Source organism: Amphiura filiformis, chromosome 10, assembly GCF_039555335.1.
Source record: "Amphiura filiformis chromosome 10, Afil_fr2py, whole genome shotgun sequence".
NCBI lineage: Eukaryota > Metazoa > Echinodermata > Ophiuroidea > Amphilepidida > Amphiuridae > Amphiura > Amphiura filiformis.
This window is the reverse complement of record NC_092637.1, coordinates 2593729-2613741: the sequence shown is the minus strand read 5'-3', so window position 1 is coordinate 2613741 and position 20013 is coordinate 2593729. Positions and strand designations below refer to the sequence as shown.

At 33.8% G+C, this 20013-nt stretch overlaps 1 protein-coding gene across 5 annotated transcripts in view; it reads right to left on the bottom strand.

The window, feature by feature from the left end:
* LOC140162414 (short transient receptor potential channel 1-like) overlaps positions 1-20013 on the bottom strand; it is a 131254-nt gene that overhangs the window by 78686 nt on the left and 32555 nt on the right. The window contains exon 1 of one of the 5 annotated variants that reach the window (XM_072185639.1): positions 3533-3582. The exons of the other annotated variants lie outside the window; for them this stretch is intronic. Within the exon in view, the coding sequence (XP_072041740.1) occupies positions 3533-3577 (45 nt within the window). The 5' untranslated portion in view covers positions 3578-3582. Of the gene's footprint in view, positions 1-3532; positions 3583-20013 lie in introns of those variants that run through there. 5 annotated transcript variants of the gene reach the window in all.

Genomic DNA, 20013 nt, shown 5'->3' with positions numbered 1-20013 from the left:
TTCCAGAAAATAGAGGCATTCTTGTATAAGGACTTCGGATTTCCAGACTTTTCGTCCAATCGTGACTGTGGAAAGACTCTTAAAGTATCCAATGATAAAAAATCCGGCAGAAAAATAGTTCAAAATCAGAAATGCTCAATTTGAGAGCTCATTTTGGACATTTCCGTAATTTTTCCTTCATTTAATTGGATTTCCAAGCTTTTTCAAGTGACATTGTCAACTGGAATTCCAGGTCGTTTTAAGAAAGTAGGCTTGGAAATCCGGACATTTCTTTGATGAATTTACTCCTCTATAGAGGGTGTGCAGTTATTTTCTGGAATAGCCCATTCTACCATAAAAACAACGACTTAACAAGTATTTCACCCCGGGATTTCACCGTATAATTAGCATATAAGTGGCATATTGACGCAAAAGTACGGGAGAATGCCCATAATCCTGTTTAAAACATGATAGAAATCAAATGCTTTTTACAGGGCAGCTATTGTAGACAACCAGATCTTCTTGCACTAAACCCATGATATCAGCAAACACAGACCGAAGACATAAATGACAAAAAACCCATAAAAAAACATTCAATTTCTTTTTAAATATTCCCTTTTCCAAAAGACACAAGACTTGCAATATGCTTTTAAAACCATTATGGACTTCACATACAAAGAAGCAATCACTTCAATCATGTCAATGGCCAGTTCAAACAGGTAACTTCGTTGTGTTGTCATAGAAACTGACCGTCAAAAAATGACCGATAACGTTCTAATTTGAGATTAATAAATATATTAAGTGTACAGTTTGCAGGGACGCACATCTGAAAAGGGAAAATCATATTTGGTCCCGAATTTAGACATTAACAAACATTTGTAAAAGAACAGTATGATAAATGACAGAATAGTACATTTTAAAAACACTCAATATCTTAAAGCAATAATATGCGATTCGCATAAAGAATAGATTCCTATTTAAATGTTAGTTTTCATTTTTCATTCCGGAGATCTCCAGATTTAAAATAAAAACTTAAATTTTACGGTAATTAAAAGCACTTCGTGCTTAGTCTTTCACGTGGTATAGGCTATTAGCAGAGCATTAGTACACCATTGGGCATAATAACAACCATGAACAAAGTAGAAACCCGAAAAAATTGAAGGCATCACTGTCAGAGGATGATTTAAGGAAGCCCCATCATGCACTGCAAACGTGTTATCACCAGAGTTTCAACTGCCACTTGACTTTTCAAATCCCATTGAATTCTGTGCAAAAGATGTTGTTTAAGAATTGTGCGTGTGTCATTATTATTTGGTCGATTTCAGATCTAAAGTGATGTATGCATGAAGGATAATTCACACCTTCTGTAGGTAACATAAAATGTGAAATCGACCAGCATTGTGAATGCGTTTTTATTGTAAATATATCAGTCCAAATTCAAATTTAACCATGCCCGTCAATGCATATGTGCGAGCAGTAGTGTCATGTTCACTCACACAGCTGTGCTAACCGCAAGTCAACACAGTGGCGTGGTGGGAAGTGCTTAAATCATCCTCTGATCACTGTAGAGCACATCAACTGTAGAAATTGAACGCATGACTGTCAACATTTTCACAATAGGTTCAACAAATACAAGACGCTACATATAATCCATTTTCAGACGCAATTTGTGACAATTTGGAGAATTTTAAAATTGAAATACAACTCGATAACACTTTGGCATATTATTAAACTTCCAATATTCAGTATTTTGTCAACAACACACCTACGCTTTACAGTATTATAGTCATTTTTTGTATGCAGTGCATGTAAACTAACCGAGGTAAATTGTAGGGAATATTATGTAAATTTAGAAACCTTTATGCTGAATTCAAACATGTGAGGAAGGGCCAGCTGGGGCACTATGCCCGGGCACTATGCTTCAATATCTGACCTACATGTACATCAAATTCAAAATGACAAGTTGACGTTTGGAATAATTTGTTTCTCTATCATTGTTTATCATTTACATAATATTCGCAATATAATTCTTTATGAAGATGACTCATTTAATATACCGAGAGGGATGACGATGGTGATGATGGTAATGGCGATGGTGAAGATGATGTTCATGAGAGGTACATGAGAGGTCACCGTGGTATGTGATTCCAGGGTCCAGGTGCGGATGTATGCCGCGCCGTTTATCTCAACTTTGCATTATTTTCTTAATGGCAGAAAGGTGGGACAATTCTCTATAAGCATACTGCCATACTCTAAGAGCATTTTATTGGTGCAAAAGAATGTCTTTTGGCACCAACCTAAATTGCTGTAATAGAGTAATCGAACACTTTCCTTATCAAATTAAGCGTTTGAACAAAGTGCTTCCATCAAACGTTTAGATTTTGGATTATAAAGGTAAACACAGATTCTTGTGGGTCGAAATAATAATGCCTTTAATACAATTACTATTAATTCTAATAACATATTACAGACACTATAATAAAACTAGTTAATTATGCCTATTATAGCAGACACAAAATCCTAAACAAAAATATGGGTACGACATATTTAGAATATTACTTAACATTATAGATCATTTCACAGGTCATTGACCGTATTTCAAGTTGCGTTGCCATGGGAACGTTCTTAAATGAACGATGTCTTAAACGTACTGAAAGTGAATATATTATGCACAATTGCTTTTGACACAGATCTAGAACACGGATGCCTCACATTATTTGCAATATTAAAGTCGTGCATCATTAAGACTACTTTGATTAAAGTTGTTATTAAAAATATTTGCACATACAGATAAAATGCTCAATGATGTATCGTGGCATTTCATACCTCTGTGTAATGTATTATTACTAAAGTGCCCTATGTGACAAACAATTAACATCGTTACAGCATAGTTACAGTAACTCGTCAACTTGAGTATTTGGATATTTCATGATGCATTATACTACATATAATTTGTAAATATGACAAAAGGCAATGTGAATCAAACAAATCTGATTCTGAAACTGAACACTGATATCACGGTAAGGGCGATGATATTCATATTTTAACTAGTTAAAACTATTTTCTATATTTTTGTGTTTTGCATTTCGTGATTATTATGGTGTACATAATTATATGAATAGTAAGAAGTCCATTTTCCTGCTTCATTTTTGCATATACAAAAAATGATTTTTAGAACCAATTATCCACAGAAATAAGATTAGCTTATTAAATAACATTAATTAAGAGGCCTATTGTATAAACCGAAGTGCGATTAAGCAGTTGAACCTGACCAAACATCACCCAAGTGTGTTCTGAATGCTCTGTCTTCACACGCCTTCATCACATTGGAATAAAACATAATGTAAACTGCCTATTTTATTTTAGAAAATACTCCTCAATATTACAATAGCAAGAGGTCAATCCAACACCATCATGTACTGTACGAATAAGCACTTTGTAATCACACATAATACGTTACGAGGTACTAGTAAATAATACGCACACAAAATATCAAATGAATTCCATGCAAATTCAATAAACAAATAATGATAAATATTCTTCAAAAACCTACCGAAAGCCTCGTGAAAAATTTAGCAAATCTCCTGGTTAAAGCCATGGTTGAGGTAGCATGGGTAGTTTGCAATCAAGAGATTAATTTTACAATTCCTGAGATGATTTTGAGGTATTTTTGCAGACGATTTATTCCCGCGTTTTTTTGTTAGGATGATACCGTGTGCATTGAATACAGGTGGTGATGAAGGCTTGTTGATAATATGCGTGACATGAGCAGTAAAGATGAGCTTGCCCGCGCTTTTAACCTTTTCTTAGCGCAGGTTTTGATGCATTTAAAAATATGAAAGCAAAAATCTAAAGCACAACATTTATTTAAGAATTACTTAAATGTTAATCAGAAATATTTACTGGCTAATGGTTATATGATGGGAATATGTGGCAGTTCTTCTTTTAGATATCTTTTATACTTTATGAAAAGTATGTTACTGGTTAAAAGTAAAATGATACTGTGTGTTCTGTGTGCAAAGCTTTAAGAATACAGTGAAATGGCGCGTTTATGAATCTTAATTGTAGGGATGGGCAATGCTAGATAAACAAACAGGGATGACTAGATTGAACTGACGTTACATCTTAATGCTATTTAAATATATAAACAAACAATTCAATGAAATAGATTTAATATTATACGTGTGATGGGGTGTCAAAAGGATAATTTATTGTTGCGTTCTTTACATTGCTGGATCAACGATCAAAACTGAAATATACGATCAGATCACACGACATTGCTGGGGATCTGCCACAGAAGATAATTTCTCCCACACTCTGCAGGAATTTGGAATACATTACTGCACATGTGAAGTTTTGGAGGATCTGCAGAGCTTCCTGTGTAATACTAAAGTGGTTTGCAGTGTCAATCCACCAACTTTACCTAAATAACCTCGTGATGAAGAGTATTAGAGTATTTAAAAGATTTCGCCGTAGTTAAGGATCAAGGGCATGAAGGGGTAAACAATAGGTAAACAGAGTTATACTCAGGATGCAGAGACTTGGTTGATTGAATTTGAATTAACAATACTAAAAAGATAACAAAGGGGCATATCGTGATCTATTTTGTGTAGATTCATTCATTGACCTATGGACTAATATAATGTAAAATTTATTAGTACATCTCCGATTTCATCTCAGCTGATGTTATTGTGCTACTTTATGATGATAAAGTGGATACAATGTTAAGAATTTGTGATCATATTCACTGCTTCAGACCTCACAAATTGCAGATGCTTTTTCAAAATTTAGAGAAACAAAATAAATCTGCAATATTCTATTTATATGAAGCCATTACTAAATGAATTGTGCTTTTTCCTTTCAACCATTCATTCATCAGTAGCATGCATTTGGATAATATTTTCATTAGCATTGCTGAAACACATGGCCATGGTGGCTGTAGGTCATTTCCGATGTAGATGATGACCGAGCTGCATCCATATCTGTTGCTGTATCGTAGCATTATGTACATGTTCTTGTGTCACAGATTGTTTTTGACACTGGCAATGAACTGTGAAGTGGAAAATTCTAAAATGTGTCATGTTGTGTCATTATTTGTTTGTAAATAATGCAAAGCAGATTGCTTATTATGGTTTATGGCAAAGTGTTGAAGTACAAATTCATGTACAATTATAACGTATTAAACTATTTATTTATTTATTTATTTATTTATTTATTTATTTATTTATTTATTTATTTATTTATTTATTTATTTATTTATAGTAAGAAATTACATTGACACAGATACATTGCTCAACTATAGAGTGTGGATGGGTCAAACCATCTATTACATGATACGAAACAGGAAACAGATTTGTATTGCTATTATGTTAATTTCACTAGTATAATTAATTAATTAATTATTTATTTATTTATTTATTTATTTATTTATTTATTTATTTATTTAATTATTTATTTATTTATTTATTTATTTATTTACATGTTTATTTATTTATAATTATTTATATGTTCATTTTTTTATTTACTTTATATATTTATATTTTGTTCTTGATTTGACTTGCTTCCAACTATAAACACAATTCATATCAACATGAATTTATAATGATAGCCATATTATCATTTTAAATATTGAATTGTACTTAGAACCACAGACCTAATATACGTAGCTTTTACAATTGTTCACTACCGATGACAACCTATACGTATACCAGTGTTATTGCTTCTCATCGTGATTCAAAGATATTTATTTACGTAATATTTGCACTATTATATTTTATTCATTATTAAAAATCTGTTGCTTTACTGTTTTAGCCAGTATTCATTATTAGAAATCTGTTGCTTTACTGTTTTAGCCAGTATTCATTATTAGAAATCTGTTGCTTTACTGTTTTAGCCAGTGCATGTACAATGATCATGATACATGTACTTAAACTGAACTTGGTACATGGTAATTCCTTGTTGTCACTGATATGATTGAAACACTTCTCTTTGTATGTGTCACTGTAAAAACTAGCTAAAACTACTCACAAAGTGCTGTATGTATTGAATGGCACACGAGCAAACGAAACACGGCATTATGTATGCAGAAAGCATCTGATATTGATGAAATGCTTTGAATTGACCATATTTTATGAAAATTCAACTGCGTTAAAACACAAAGTGTTGCTTGTATGACATCATGATCTCTGATTGTATAAGAATTTATTTTATTCAAGAACATTTTCTTGAATGAATGATTTACATATAATTCCATAATATGTAAATATCATAATTACCAACTTTAGAAAATTTCATGCAATTCAGTTCATCTCTTTGGTTTCATCATACGGTAGCCCTCTTATCATTCATTCATTCATTCATTTATGGTTTATTAACACAATGCATTGTAGCCCGCAGGCTAAATTACAGCAAAGTTTACATTAAAAGACATATCTTATATATAACACAATTTATATGATCAGATATTGTTAATAAAATAATTATGCTATGACATGTATGAGTTGATTGATAGCATTATTACAGTTACGTTAAATATGTTTAGAATTACCACAATAATATACGAGTGCTTACATATGTGTGCGTAATTTATGTGAATATCATATAATATAGCATCGCAATTATCTCATTAAATTGATACGGTATTTATTTATATAATAATTGATAGGGTATGTGTGTTTAATAGCGTGATGATTATTTACGTAGATATTCGTGTCCCATATTTTTCCCGTGTATCATATTACCTTTACCTTTGGCAGTTTCACTTACACAAGCATCAGTGACAAACACACATGTAAACAAACAATACATGTTTTAGTATTATGATGATTATGATATTATGATGATTTATGGAAAAAAAGAGTAGGACTTTTATTATGCAGCTTCAAATAATCCAGCAAAAATTCCGCAGATGTGTGCAGTCAAAATATTAACTTATTTGACAATAATAATTATGAACATTCAAAATCAATTTGAAAGCTGTTTGACGCCATTAAAGATTTCATGGCCATTTACATTTGACATATTGTATTATTTGGAAACAGAAGTGCACAGCTCTTTTGAGATGTGCGTAATAGATTGAACCGTGTTACATGTACAAAGATTTCATTTTCCGTGTGTAAGTATAGGTGTAAGTTGGGACATGGTAATGTAAAAAAAAATCAGGTTTGAAGAAAAAAACCAATAACCAGTTTCAAGTTATAAGATCGTACATAATGGCTTTAACTTAAGTCAATTATGCTGTAATAAAGATATCCTGTTGGTCGTGGTCTAGTTACTCCATAAACGACATTACGCCCGGCAGATATAGAATTATTGTTACCAAAATGCTGTTATTATAGCAGCAGACCCGAATAACACTTTAGGGCGTGAATTACATTTTATCCAATATAACAACAATACAGCTACAATCACTTTAGTCATATATGCTGCATCATGAGCTTACATGCTTATATTCTTTCCTTTAAGCCTTTTTGGCAAAATCAGTTATGGATTTAGAGCAAAAATATAATAATTATATTACTAACGTAGTATAAAGTTATGTAAAATGCCTGAAATTTCAGATTTATTGCTTATCAATTAATTATTTTGTTTTGTTTATTTTAACACTCGTGTTACATTAATGTTCGACGTACTGTTCATAATTATCCTAATAATTATGTTAAACTGTGAACATTTACTTGACTTTACTTGAGTTTTCTGTTTTAATAATTTAACATGTTGAACATCTTTACTGATGTGAAATTGTTACGGACAAATTTTATTCAAGTTATACTAGCATTAACATTTGTTATCATTTGTGTGTTAAACTTGGTGTTAAAGTTAGATTATTTGTTTTTGTTTGACAAATCCAAAAATGTTACTCACGACCTGAGCTTTCGCCATCCAAGTAACCTGGTCTTTAACGTTAAAGTGTTTTAAATATAAGTGTTAAATGTTAACATATATATTAACGGAATTACGTTTTAATTACGGTGTTCCTCAAATTTATAGTGTCAACATCTTAACATTAAATTTTGTCTTTAATATGTACTATAGTATGTACCATATTACATAACTAGTCTTTTTATACAAACGCTGAAGATTTTTTGAAAAAGGTTTCATTACCAAGACGCTTAATTTAATTAATTTTAAAAGATGAAAAATGATGGCGTTGGTAACGAAAAACATGTAGATATATCAAACTTAATGGTTAAAAACACTTGAACATAATTATTGAAAGAAAAAGTATCTAAATCAAAGTGATCATGCCAAATCAATCATACTGTAGTAAAATGGTATTCTGCTCATTCAATTTAGTGGTGTGCGCCCGTAAGCTGTTATTTTTTGGTAGTAACCTTTGACCTTGGTTGCACGTGAATTGGAGATGGCTGCTTGCACGAGTGTGTTTACAATGTGAAACTTGATTGGAAACCCGTTTTATACAAGGGAAAATCATATCAAATCAATAATAACGAGGTGACATTGACATTGCAGAGGAATATTGTGATTGCAGAGCATGATTTGGGACGATTGACCGAGTGATTTTTGTGTGATTTTGTACAGTAAGCTTAAACATTGGAGATATTGAAAGTACTTTCATCATGTTCATATTGTGATGTTAATGAACCAAGAAAAGAACAAGAACGTTGAATGATTATGTACATCTTGCGTGAAGTTTCAGTTACTTTTAGCCATCACCACCCTGGTCTTCTATCGACCCAAACTTAACCCGCCATCGCCGCTCGGCCCGCTCGGGATCAGCAACCCCGTTTTGCCAAACATGGTGGCAGCGGTGGGATTTGTTTCGTTGGTGCATGGATCATTATGGATGAGAACAGGATTGTAAACATGAGACTGTTGATCTCAACACATAAACCTATAATGTGATGGCCAACACATGTGTAGGCGATTTATTTCACCGCGAACTTCTTCCAATGAGTAAAAGACTCTGCTCTTGTTGTTAGAAACATGACATGAACATCAGGTACAGAAGAGAACTAAAAAGTGAAGATTATGACATGTTCGACAGGGGATTTGGAGAGAATTGTGTGCGTCGGAATTCAGGATTGTGATGCCTGGATATTTTGTGATGTGGTGAAGCAATATATAATTTGGATGCTGAAGTTGGGGTCAAGTGTGACTGTGGCTCCGTGTAATTCTAATCATTAATTAAAAGCGAACATGGACATGTCTTCGATGTGAGGAATGTAGTAGATATTTGAGATCTATTGCAAGGCGCAACAATGGAAGAAAGACTGACTTGCCTATTATTTATAAATGTGTGTTGAATGTCATTACTGAACTGAAGTGATAAACTGTAGATTTGTTATATAGATGCACGTATATATAGACATTTATTATGAGATTGTAACTTAGGAAGGAAATTGCTCGCACTGAAAATCTGTGGAGTGTTCAGCACGTTAGTGAATGCATTATAGACATTTACTAGAAGATTGTACTGGGAAAGGAATTCACTTTTGTCATTTTGGGTTTTGTGTGCAACTGCGAGAGTGTTGATCTTCAACAGCTGGGTTCATTCTTGTTGCTTGTTAAAATGTATTCAAAATGTTTTTGATACACAATTTCAAATCGTAATCATTTTTTTTTAATCATTTCAAGTTTCCAGTCTTGCCTTAACTGGTTGGGCTTGGGACTTGGATCTCCACGGTTGTCATCTATCTTGCTTTAACTAGTTGGATAGTTGCCTTCCAGGAGAAGGTTTTTTTTAGATACGTATTTCAAGTTTCCAGTCTTGCCTTACCTGGTTGGGCTTGAGACTTGAAATTTCGTGGTTGTCCTCTGTCTTGCTTTTACTAGTTGGATAGTTGACTTCCAGGGAAAAATGTAGCTTTTCTGAGTGATCAATCGTGTACTTTATTTTTCTATTTTTATCATGTGATATTATGTGCCAAATATTGCTGTTTAAAGACACATTCATTGTTGATACTGCTCTGTAGACATAAGGGGCAGCTTTAAAGTTCTTGGCCATGCAAATTACTTTACCCAAATTATTTTTTCTTGTTTTTGTTGTTTCTTGTTTTGGACGCGCTGGGTCAGCGCTTGCGCGAAGGAGGGGGTTGTGTAGTAAAATGGTATTCTGCTCATTCAATTTAGTGGTGTGCGCCCGTAAGCTGTTATTTTTTGGTAGTAACCTTTGACCTTGGTTGCACGTGAATTGGAGATGGCTGCTTGCACGAGTGTGTTTACAATGTGAAACTTGATTGGAAACCCGTTTTATACAAGGGAAAATCATATCAAATCAATAATAATGAGGTGACATTGACATTGCAGAGGAATATTGTGATTGCAGAGCATGATTTGGGACGATTGACCGAGTGATTTTTGTGTGATTTTGTACAGTAAGCTTAAACATTGGAGATATTGAAAGTACTTTCATCATGTTCATATTGTGATGTTAATGAACCAAGAAAAGAACAAGAACGTTGAATGATTATGTACATCTTGCGTGAAGTCTCAGTTACTTTTAGCCATCACCACCCTGGTCTTCTATCGACCCAAACTTAACCCGCCATCGCCGCTCGGCCCGCTCGGGATCAGCGACCCCGTTTTGCCAAAATACTATTCTGCTTGTCGTCGTACAAATTGTAACATTGAATCAGATATTTGATATCCACTCTATATTTAACTGCCATGAATCAATATGAAGTATGTTTTGGCACTTTGGACATAACTAGGTTAAATAATGATTGAACGTGACGAAGTCAATGTCCCATACCGCGGGTGTCCATACACTCTAAGTTCCAAGGATATAAAAATAAGTCCTTAAGGATCGTAATTAGGGACCAATCAATTTTAGATTTAAAATTGATCTTATAGATTTTAATTTTAATTTTTAAAGATTTAATTTTAAATCTAATACTTGATTGGTCCCTAATCACAATCCTTTAGGAAATATTTTAAATCCTTGAAATTTAGAGTGTACATAGGACATGCACTTGATCATGAATAAGATCAAATAAATATACAGAGTGTGTAAAAAATTAATTATTGAATAATTATATAAATTATATCTTTCACAAAGATTAAATCGCAGTGAAAATCCGAACACAAATTTTAAAATTGTAATGTTATAATGGTCCATATTATGTGACACTTATTAATGATATTTTAAAATGCATAATTGGGAAAAAAATGAACAATAATAGCGTTGATAACGAAACAAAAAAATGACATATCAAACTTCATAAAAGCTATATTAAAAGCATTTATATAATATTATCAAGATGATTATTGAAAGAAAAATCCTGATCATGCACCATCAACCATACTATTCTACTGGTCGTCATGCAGTACAAACTAATAACCCATCACATCATATCAGAGATTTGATAGCCACTCAATACTGCTAGGAATGATAATTTATTATCAAGTTGGTTTGTCACTTTGGACATAACTGGGTTAAATAATGAAGTAGATGTCCCTTACATGTATGTATGATGTAATTGATTAAGCACCTGCACTTGGTCACATAAATTTACAGGGTGTCCCAAAAAATCTTTACATTTTGAATATTATTTCTTTCACATGGATTAATCGTTGGAAAAGTAAAAATGCATGTTTTTTCAAATATCATTGGACTCTCTTTCATTGAGCGATGATACATGTGCCATTTTCAATCATTACAGCTCTCCCGAAGAACTGAGTCACTCCTGTTGATAAACGAGTTCGATGTGGCCAGTATTGTGTGGCTTTAGGCCTCTATGTTGGCAAATATGGGTCAATATTCCGGTGGGTGCTAGTGGCATAATTGATTAAATAAGTAAGGATATTCCGAGTTCGAAATAAGGTGAGCCCATTGGCCAAAAGCCCGAGAAAATCGCTGCGCGCCCGCCGATAATCTACCACTCGAGCTCATTGCCTGTGTAATTTTATAACAAAAGAGAGACTCAAATTATTCTGACTTCAACATCACGAGCCGTGGCATAACCTTTGCGAATCTGAAGTATTTTAATGTTAGACTGGTCCACATTAGTGCGACACTTAGGAAAGTAAGACTTCAACATCAATCCATGAAATTACCTGTTGTTGATTTGCGAGTCTGAAATATTTGCGAGTCTGAAGTAATGTTAGATTGGTCCACATTAATGTGACACTATTTTTGTAAGAATGTGTCACAATAATATGGACCAGTATAACATTATAATTACAATTTGAGTTCGGACCCGTGCAAATTGACGAGGGCGCGTATATTTCAAACCCAAGTCTCTGAATGGCGTTTGAAGATGATCTTGGCTTACTTCTAACACTGAATATAGGCCTACTTAATTAAGCAACAGCGGCAACAAAGATGATGATGAGAATTAAAATGTTATCTTACACTCATTAATTTTTTTTTTTTATACCTTGAAGTTATTTCATGGTAAATAATGCTGATCTCAAGCTTATCCCTAACATTGTTAATGACTAGTCCTTGTCGACAGTTAGTCCATATCTGCCGAACAAGACAATTGCTTTGTCGACAATATTTTCGACAACAGCCTCATCGACAATAGCCCTAGTTTGAAGTGATGTGTTTTTATTCTACTTAAGAAGACTAACTTTAATTTCCGCAGATCACATGCAAATTAATAAGATCACTATCAAGTAGGTATAGGAAAATGTTTGACAGGAGTATAATCAGTATATATAAGCTAATGTAAGAGAACAGCATCAAATACCACCATTAGAAGAACAGGTATCACTTTAAACATCAAACCATTCCGCGTCATTCATCATGTTCATTTCATGTATAGCGTGGAAATTGTGCCGTAACTTTCGAATCATCGAGGGAGACATAGTGGATGTTGCTATATTGGCAGAGATAATTGATTCACGTATATGCCTTAACTGCACGATGTTTAGCCTGGGGGAACTAAACATTACTTATTGAAAGTGATTGCTGCGTTTACAGCGTGACAGACTGATACATTAATGTTACGAAATGTGAAATCCAATTGACATTGTTATGATGGGGAACACGCTTGTTCCAGGTTTAAATTGATAACTAAGCTAGTTCTGTAAAATAGATGATGTTAGCCTGGGGAACCAAGCACACATCTCTACTCTGATTGCTTCGTTCCTGAGGCATTAATGTTCTGACATATGAAATTACATTGATTGGAGACCATTTTACTGAATTGTCACAGCTTTCGAAAATAGGTCAAGCACTGAATATTGTATTAGCAATTCATGACGGGTGAATGTCCCCAATTGATACATTACGGTATTATCAAAATATGTGCGTGACAATTTTGACAAATTTTTATCTTTGTTTTGAATACAATAAAATTTGTAAATTATTTATATAACGCTATAAATATTTCAGGTATTTCATCTATTGTTTAACAGACAACACGCATATTACTCGTTAATAGTAACAAGCAAGTGTGTAACATGGCCGATTTTCAATAACTAAAATATTCACAATGCAACACGTACTGAGCCGAAATTTATCATAATTTAACCACCGACTATGAACACTTTTTGTCTTATTATGAGAAAATGAAATGCAACGCACACACCTCTCACCATGCTAGCCTTTCACGTCATGTGTAATAAAATCGCTGACTAAATAATTGAATTGATTCTAAATTTTGATCTGATGATCGTAGGTACATTTTTTTAAATAAATAGAACACAGTTCGTCTTCATTTGCTTTGTCGGTTATTGCAAAAAGTTGCTTTGTCGGTTATTGCAAAAAGCAAAAACCGACAAAGTAAATGAAGAAGTTATAAAAACCATGCACTTAATAGCATAATTATTATTTCAACCAATTATATAATTTCTGTTTTTCATATCAGGTTATTGTCGATGAGTCGATCAGCTAATGCAAATGTAAGATAAAGATACGCTTTTGTTTTCACACGGAACAATATTTTATTGTTTTGATACAAAAACATCATATGACATGTTCGATTTGTTTTATTGAGGAATCCTTAGTTTTATAGAATTATAGTTTTGCATTTTTAATTATATATTTATTTATCATCACAGAATTGAATCTTTATGAGAGTGAGAGAGAATTAATTATAGCCACAGGTTTTGGCAACACGTACTTATTTAGCGAGCGCAAAGTGCGAGTAACGAGCGCGTAGCGCGAGCACCCGAGGCGATGCCGAGGTCGCTGACGCAAATTCTCTGGATAGTATTACACTGAAAACTTTAATTGGTCAGCTTGACTAACGTAAAGTTAGTCCAGATGGTGCCCATCTTGACTAACGTAAAGCTAGTCAAGCCTGTTGCTTGACTAACGTGCTTGACTAGCTTGGACGTTAGTCAACCCTGCTTGACTAACGTTAGGTTAGTCGCTTGACTAGTTTATGACTAACTTTAAGTTAGTCCAGATGGTGTCCATCTTGACTAACCTAACGTTAGTCAAGCAGTTCTAAGCTAGTCAGGCAGCTGCTTGACTAGCTTGCTTGACTAGCGTGCTGCAAACCACGTTACTGGTAAAAAAATGAAAAAAAAGAGACAAATGTGAATGTTTATCTTGTCTGGTGGGATTTATTCTCATAGTTTTGCATTTTGAAACTGATATATTACTTGAAGAAAATCCTCTTACCTGATAACCATGATGACATCAAATTTATGACCACTTACCTTCATTGGGAATTGAACTCGGATCTGGAGATTACAAACCCTATAGACTCACCACTAGACCACGGAGGCACTTACAAATCATGAAACATAATATTAGTACTTATCATGTTTAGTATGGTTACCTTAGATTTTAAACTCTGTAATCGCATTTGAATATCCAAAATATCACTAAATTACATTAAAAACCATCAGAAAGCTTTTACAAATATAAACAGTAGTGTTGTTAACAATGATGCTAGTGCCAGGTTGTGAATCCTAAACTTTCTATTCCGATAATATTATTTAATTACTAGACAACTATGTATATTGGGGTAGCCATTTCAAAGCAATTTCCTATGTTTTGAACATGCACGTGCAATGCGGTTGCGCAATTTAGTATTGTGAAATAAAAGTTACGAAAGTCATTGGCTTGACTAACCTAAAGCTAGTCAAGCCGGCTTGACTAACCTAAAGCTAGTCAAGCAGGCTTGACTAACCTAAAGCTAGTCAAGCAGGCTTGACTAACCTAAAGCTAGTCAAGCCGGTTTGTATCTTCAAGTTAGTCAAGCCATCGATATTGTAAGCTAGTCAAGCACCGAATTACACGTTAGTCAAGCAGGCTTGACTAGCTTATCAAAATTGCAAGTTAGTCCAGCAGGCTGGACTAGCTTGAGCTACGGGCTTCACTAATTTTACATTGGTCAGGCGGGCTGGACTAACCTGCTTGACTAGCTTTAAGTTAGTCAAGCAACTGCCTGACTAGTTTAAGTTTTCAGTGTACTAATTCATTTATTCGTATACTAAAGTAACAGAGCCCAAAGTAGTGCTAATATAGATAGTTCACATAATTGCCATATTTATTAATTAGTTACCGAGTGATATAATATTATGGATCATAGATAAAACATCAGTCACGATACAATGTTCAAAATATGGGTCGGTCGGGCCCGTAGAACAGGGTTTTCTTTTTTCGCCGCCTTAGCTTGTAATTTTCCGATTCAAGTGGCGTGTACGCGGCCTCGCTAACGACGGCACACTTTTCGCTATAGCCTATATGTGGACGGCCGGACGCAAATCAATCTATGTTGTTTTAAGCTTAACGATACAATCTGATAAATGTTTAAACCATTAAGAAAACGCCTCATTGACGCAACTTATTAAAGGAAAATCTCAAAAATATAAATATATTATTGTACAATATTGGGGTAAAATGCGTAGCGTTAATGCTGTCGATCACAGCCAGGTAATAATGTGTGCAGTTACTTAACAGTGTGACGCATACACTGTTGTATTTTTGTTTCTACAGAAGTGATAAATATTCGCAAAAAATAACGGTGACATAAATTTTTGGTCATCAAAGCGAAGTTTCAGGTATAGTCAATTTTATTCAAACATCTATGAGTCATTTCTGGTCATTGACATTCAACGATAATATGTTCCTCTCATTCATGTCATTACAGTATGCACAATGTTGATAATTGACAGACGACAATGACGATGTTTATTTTTGGCGCGTAAAATATCTATTTGGTTCTGTAATTTTTTAAGCAGACAATATGATATGGATAATGAGAAACGTGCAGGATGCATTAAAATGCTGATTTCAACCAAATATTTATCCATTTTTTTAAATTGTTTTTGTTTTATATTTTTGATCGTTGAATATAACAATATGGCGGCATCAGGATATTCTATGTGTTGAATTTGAAAATAATCACGATCCCCCGGTCGTGTTGTATACTCTAAATTACAAGGATTTAAAATAAATCCTTAAGGATTGTTATTAGGGACCAATCAATTTTAGATTTAAAATTAATCTTATAGATTTGAATTTTAAATTTAAAGACTTAAAATTTTAAATTTTAAAGATTTAATTTTAAATCTGTAAGATTTAATTTTAAATCTAATAGACTAGTATACTTGATTGGTCCCTAATCACACTCCTTTAGGATTTATTTTAAATCCTTGAAATTTAGAGTGTATCCAATCCGCATTTGACAGATATTTAAGAAATCGTAAAACAACTACGTAAGCTCATGCAACATACCATTAATTGCAAAAGAAGAGAGATTGAAAATTACCGACCGTCAACAAAACAGGACATTTTAACCCTCTGAGCACAACCTGCCATTGGTTGGTCCATTACATTATATCTTCATTTTAATCACCATTCAGAATGGAGTTTTGCAAATAATTTACCCCATTTTTTGCCTGGTGAAATTATTCTAACAGTGTTGCTGATTGGTCCAAATGATAATGAAAACTCCTTTTTGACCAATAGGCCGGTAGTTCTCATGGGGTTAAGCAAGTCTGAACCAGATTTGTCATTCAAGATGTCAATGGCATAAAACCATTTGGCATGTTTGGAATTCTACATGATTCTACTCAGCATTGTATTCAATGCATTCGACTGAGTGTATTTTGGTATAGTAGAACAGGCAATTTACCTCATTGTAATTGAGAAGAGACAGATAGACGAGAGGGCAGTACTTTAAGAAGACGCAGAGTAAGAGTTATACGTTATTGAAATGATGAAAGAAAGATACTTATTATGCATTCAATTAATTTAATACATGTACAACAACAACTGGTGCCCGATATTGAAGAGCTCATTTTTAAAATTGGCAAACATTTTTTAATAGATTTTAATAGGTGGTGCTACACCCCCTGATAAATTTTTGACTAATTTTGCATTTTTTCTCAAAAACAAAAGTAACAAAAAGGTAACAAAAGTTATGTATATAGGGGCAAGGAATCCAAATACTTTACTGAAATGTCAGTGATTCAAGACAAGTGGCTCATTATATATGTTAAGAAATGAGGTACATTCTAGCGGTACCTTTATTCTTATCATAATTAACGTACCGCTTATCTTCAGTCACTTTCCCCTATAGTATACATAACTTTTGTTACCAGTGTGTTATTATTTGTTGAGAAAAATGCAAAAATAGTCACAAATTGATCAAAACGGGTGTAGTACCACCTTAACTCAACTTTAAATGATTTGGCTAGAAACATGACATTTTTTCAAATAAATAGCAAAAAACGTAGTGTCTAATTTAATTGAACACATGTATAGAAAGTTATGATTTTTGTGAATGGAAATATTTTACAACAATGAAAGTTGACAAGCTGGAATTTTAGTTGAGAAAACGTAAATTAATCTAATGACAAAACAATTGGATGTGTATAAAATATAATAACTTACCGTGGATTAAGTTAGGAGTTGAGTCGTCAACAATAAAATGCAAAACAAAAATAAATATAAGGGAGATTCGCCTTGTTTACAAATACATCTATGACGAACTTTTAGCGGGGAACCAAAAATGTGCAAAACAAATTTGAAAAGATGATTTTTGTTTTGTTGTTGCAAATTCAATATTAACATTATAAATGTGATTCTGAGATTTGATGTTGTGTTCTTAAAAGGGGAATAGATGTTTTGATGTTTTTTAAACAGTTCAAGTTCTACACCTCGCTTTAAAGTCAACGACTAGCTTCAGTGCTTACACAGTCCATTTCAGTATTCATTCATGTTCTCCAATGATAGGAACATGGTTGGCTTGTTAATGGTCTCATACGTCAATATGTTGGTGTTCATTAAATCTGTATTGCCTTTCTGACATGGCGATAATTTTACTCTTCATTGCACTGAACGAATGTGGAACTGCAATTTGTTCAAATGTTTCGACATTTAACATAGTAATATGACACATTGGTGTCAAGTAATTCATTCAGTACATACAAGTACGAAACTAAATTAAATACTGGAACTTGCACGTTTCGTTAAAACGACGTTGCGTCCGATACCATGTGACATTTTCAGGTGACTGATTCACATGACCATCTACCTGAATCAGTCACCCGAAGGTGTTCGATGGTATCGGACCTACCGTCTTTTTAACGAAACATCCAAGTTCTCGTATTTAGTTTAATTTGGTATTTATGACAATACGATCATACTAACTGTACATTTTCTTTTTGTAATAAATATTTTTCATATGTGAACAAGAAGCTTACTTAGCCTTTTATATTGAAGCTGTAACTCATTCAGCTCTATTATTCTACAATTTACAAATTTGTGATGTGATCAAGCAAAATCCGTTGGAAATAATGATTTTGAGATATTGCCAACAACGGGAATATTTCCTTTTGTTTGCTCTTGTTTTGGAAACTCTTTAATTGCGCATATCTTTTGAACTGGTTATTTACTTTCAATGGGGTTTTCTGCAAAATGCAGCTTTGTAAATGCTTGTTGAGCTGAAACTTGAATATGACCGACATTAGACTGATTTTGCATGATCACACTACATTTATTTAGCCTATGCGCAATGCATTGTGGGGTTGTCAGATTTGGGTCATTTGCCCGGACTGGTTATAAAGACAAAAATCAAGTATTCATAGCATGGAACGATGATAGTGACTGAGACTCAACAGCAGCCATATTTGATTTTGAAAGAGATAGTGCCCTTCTCCAGTCTTCCTAGGAAAATGAAATGGACAAAATGTTTTTGAGATGCATTATTTTTATGAAACCTTAGACTTTCCTTTGCAGGTGCAAGCTACAATTTGAGCCAATGCAATATCATGCCTCACGGCAGAGTTCAATAATCATGTTAGCTCCAAGCACAGATTCTGGAACTGTGCTCCAAGTCGACTTCAAGTTTTGGAGTATGAGACCTTTTAACCAACAGAATTCAAAGTTCTCGTTGTATGAGTGTACAAGCATATTGTTACGATTCATATCAAATTAATGATACCCTTTATTATACGATGATACTAAATCTGGATGCATGATCTAATTTTTATGTCAAATGTTGAGCACTCTGTGTAGGTGGAGCTGGGGTGGCGAACATGTATAGATGACTTAATTGTGTCTACCGGAGTAAGACACTTAAGAGGCATATCGGTGTAGGAGGGGTCATTTAGTGTGAGCTCCAAGAAAATGGGGGTCATTCAGTGTGGGCTCCAAGAAAAAGGGAGTCATCCATTTAGCGTGATCGCATCAATAATATATTTTTTTAATTAACGTTGTTGCAATGGAGTCAATTCAGTCAATAGGAAGTCATTGTTGCTTTAAAGACGAGTGCCTCTATACCATGTATACAATATCATGAACTTTGAGGCTTTGGAACATGAACAGCAAAGAGTGCCCAACCTGTCTGATTGCTGAAGCCGACTGGCTAGTACCTGAGCCTAGGTAGACATCCTCTATGTCATTATAGTCTATAGTGCAATGTCCGGGAAGGAAAAGGCCCCTACTTTGACTCTTAACTTAAAGGGGTATTTCGTGATTCTAGCATGCTCCTTTTAGGGCATGGTTCTATAGAAATCCACAAAGAAGCACATTTCGATTCTTTCAGTAGGTTTCGACATTGGATTTGCGAGTTACGCGTAATTTAGGGGTTACAATCTGGAGTTGGCAATTTGTGCTGAATTGTCAAAAAGTGGCTGAAAAAATGAGCTAAATTGACCAAA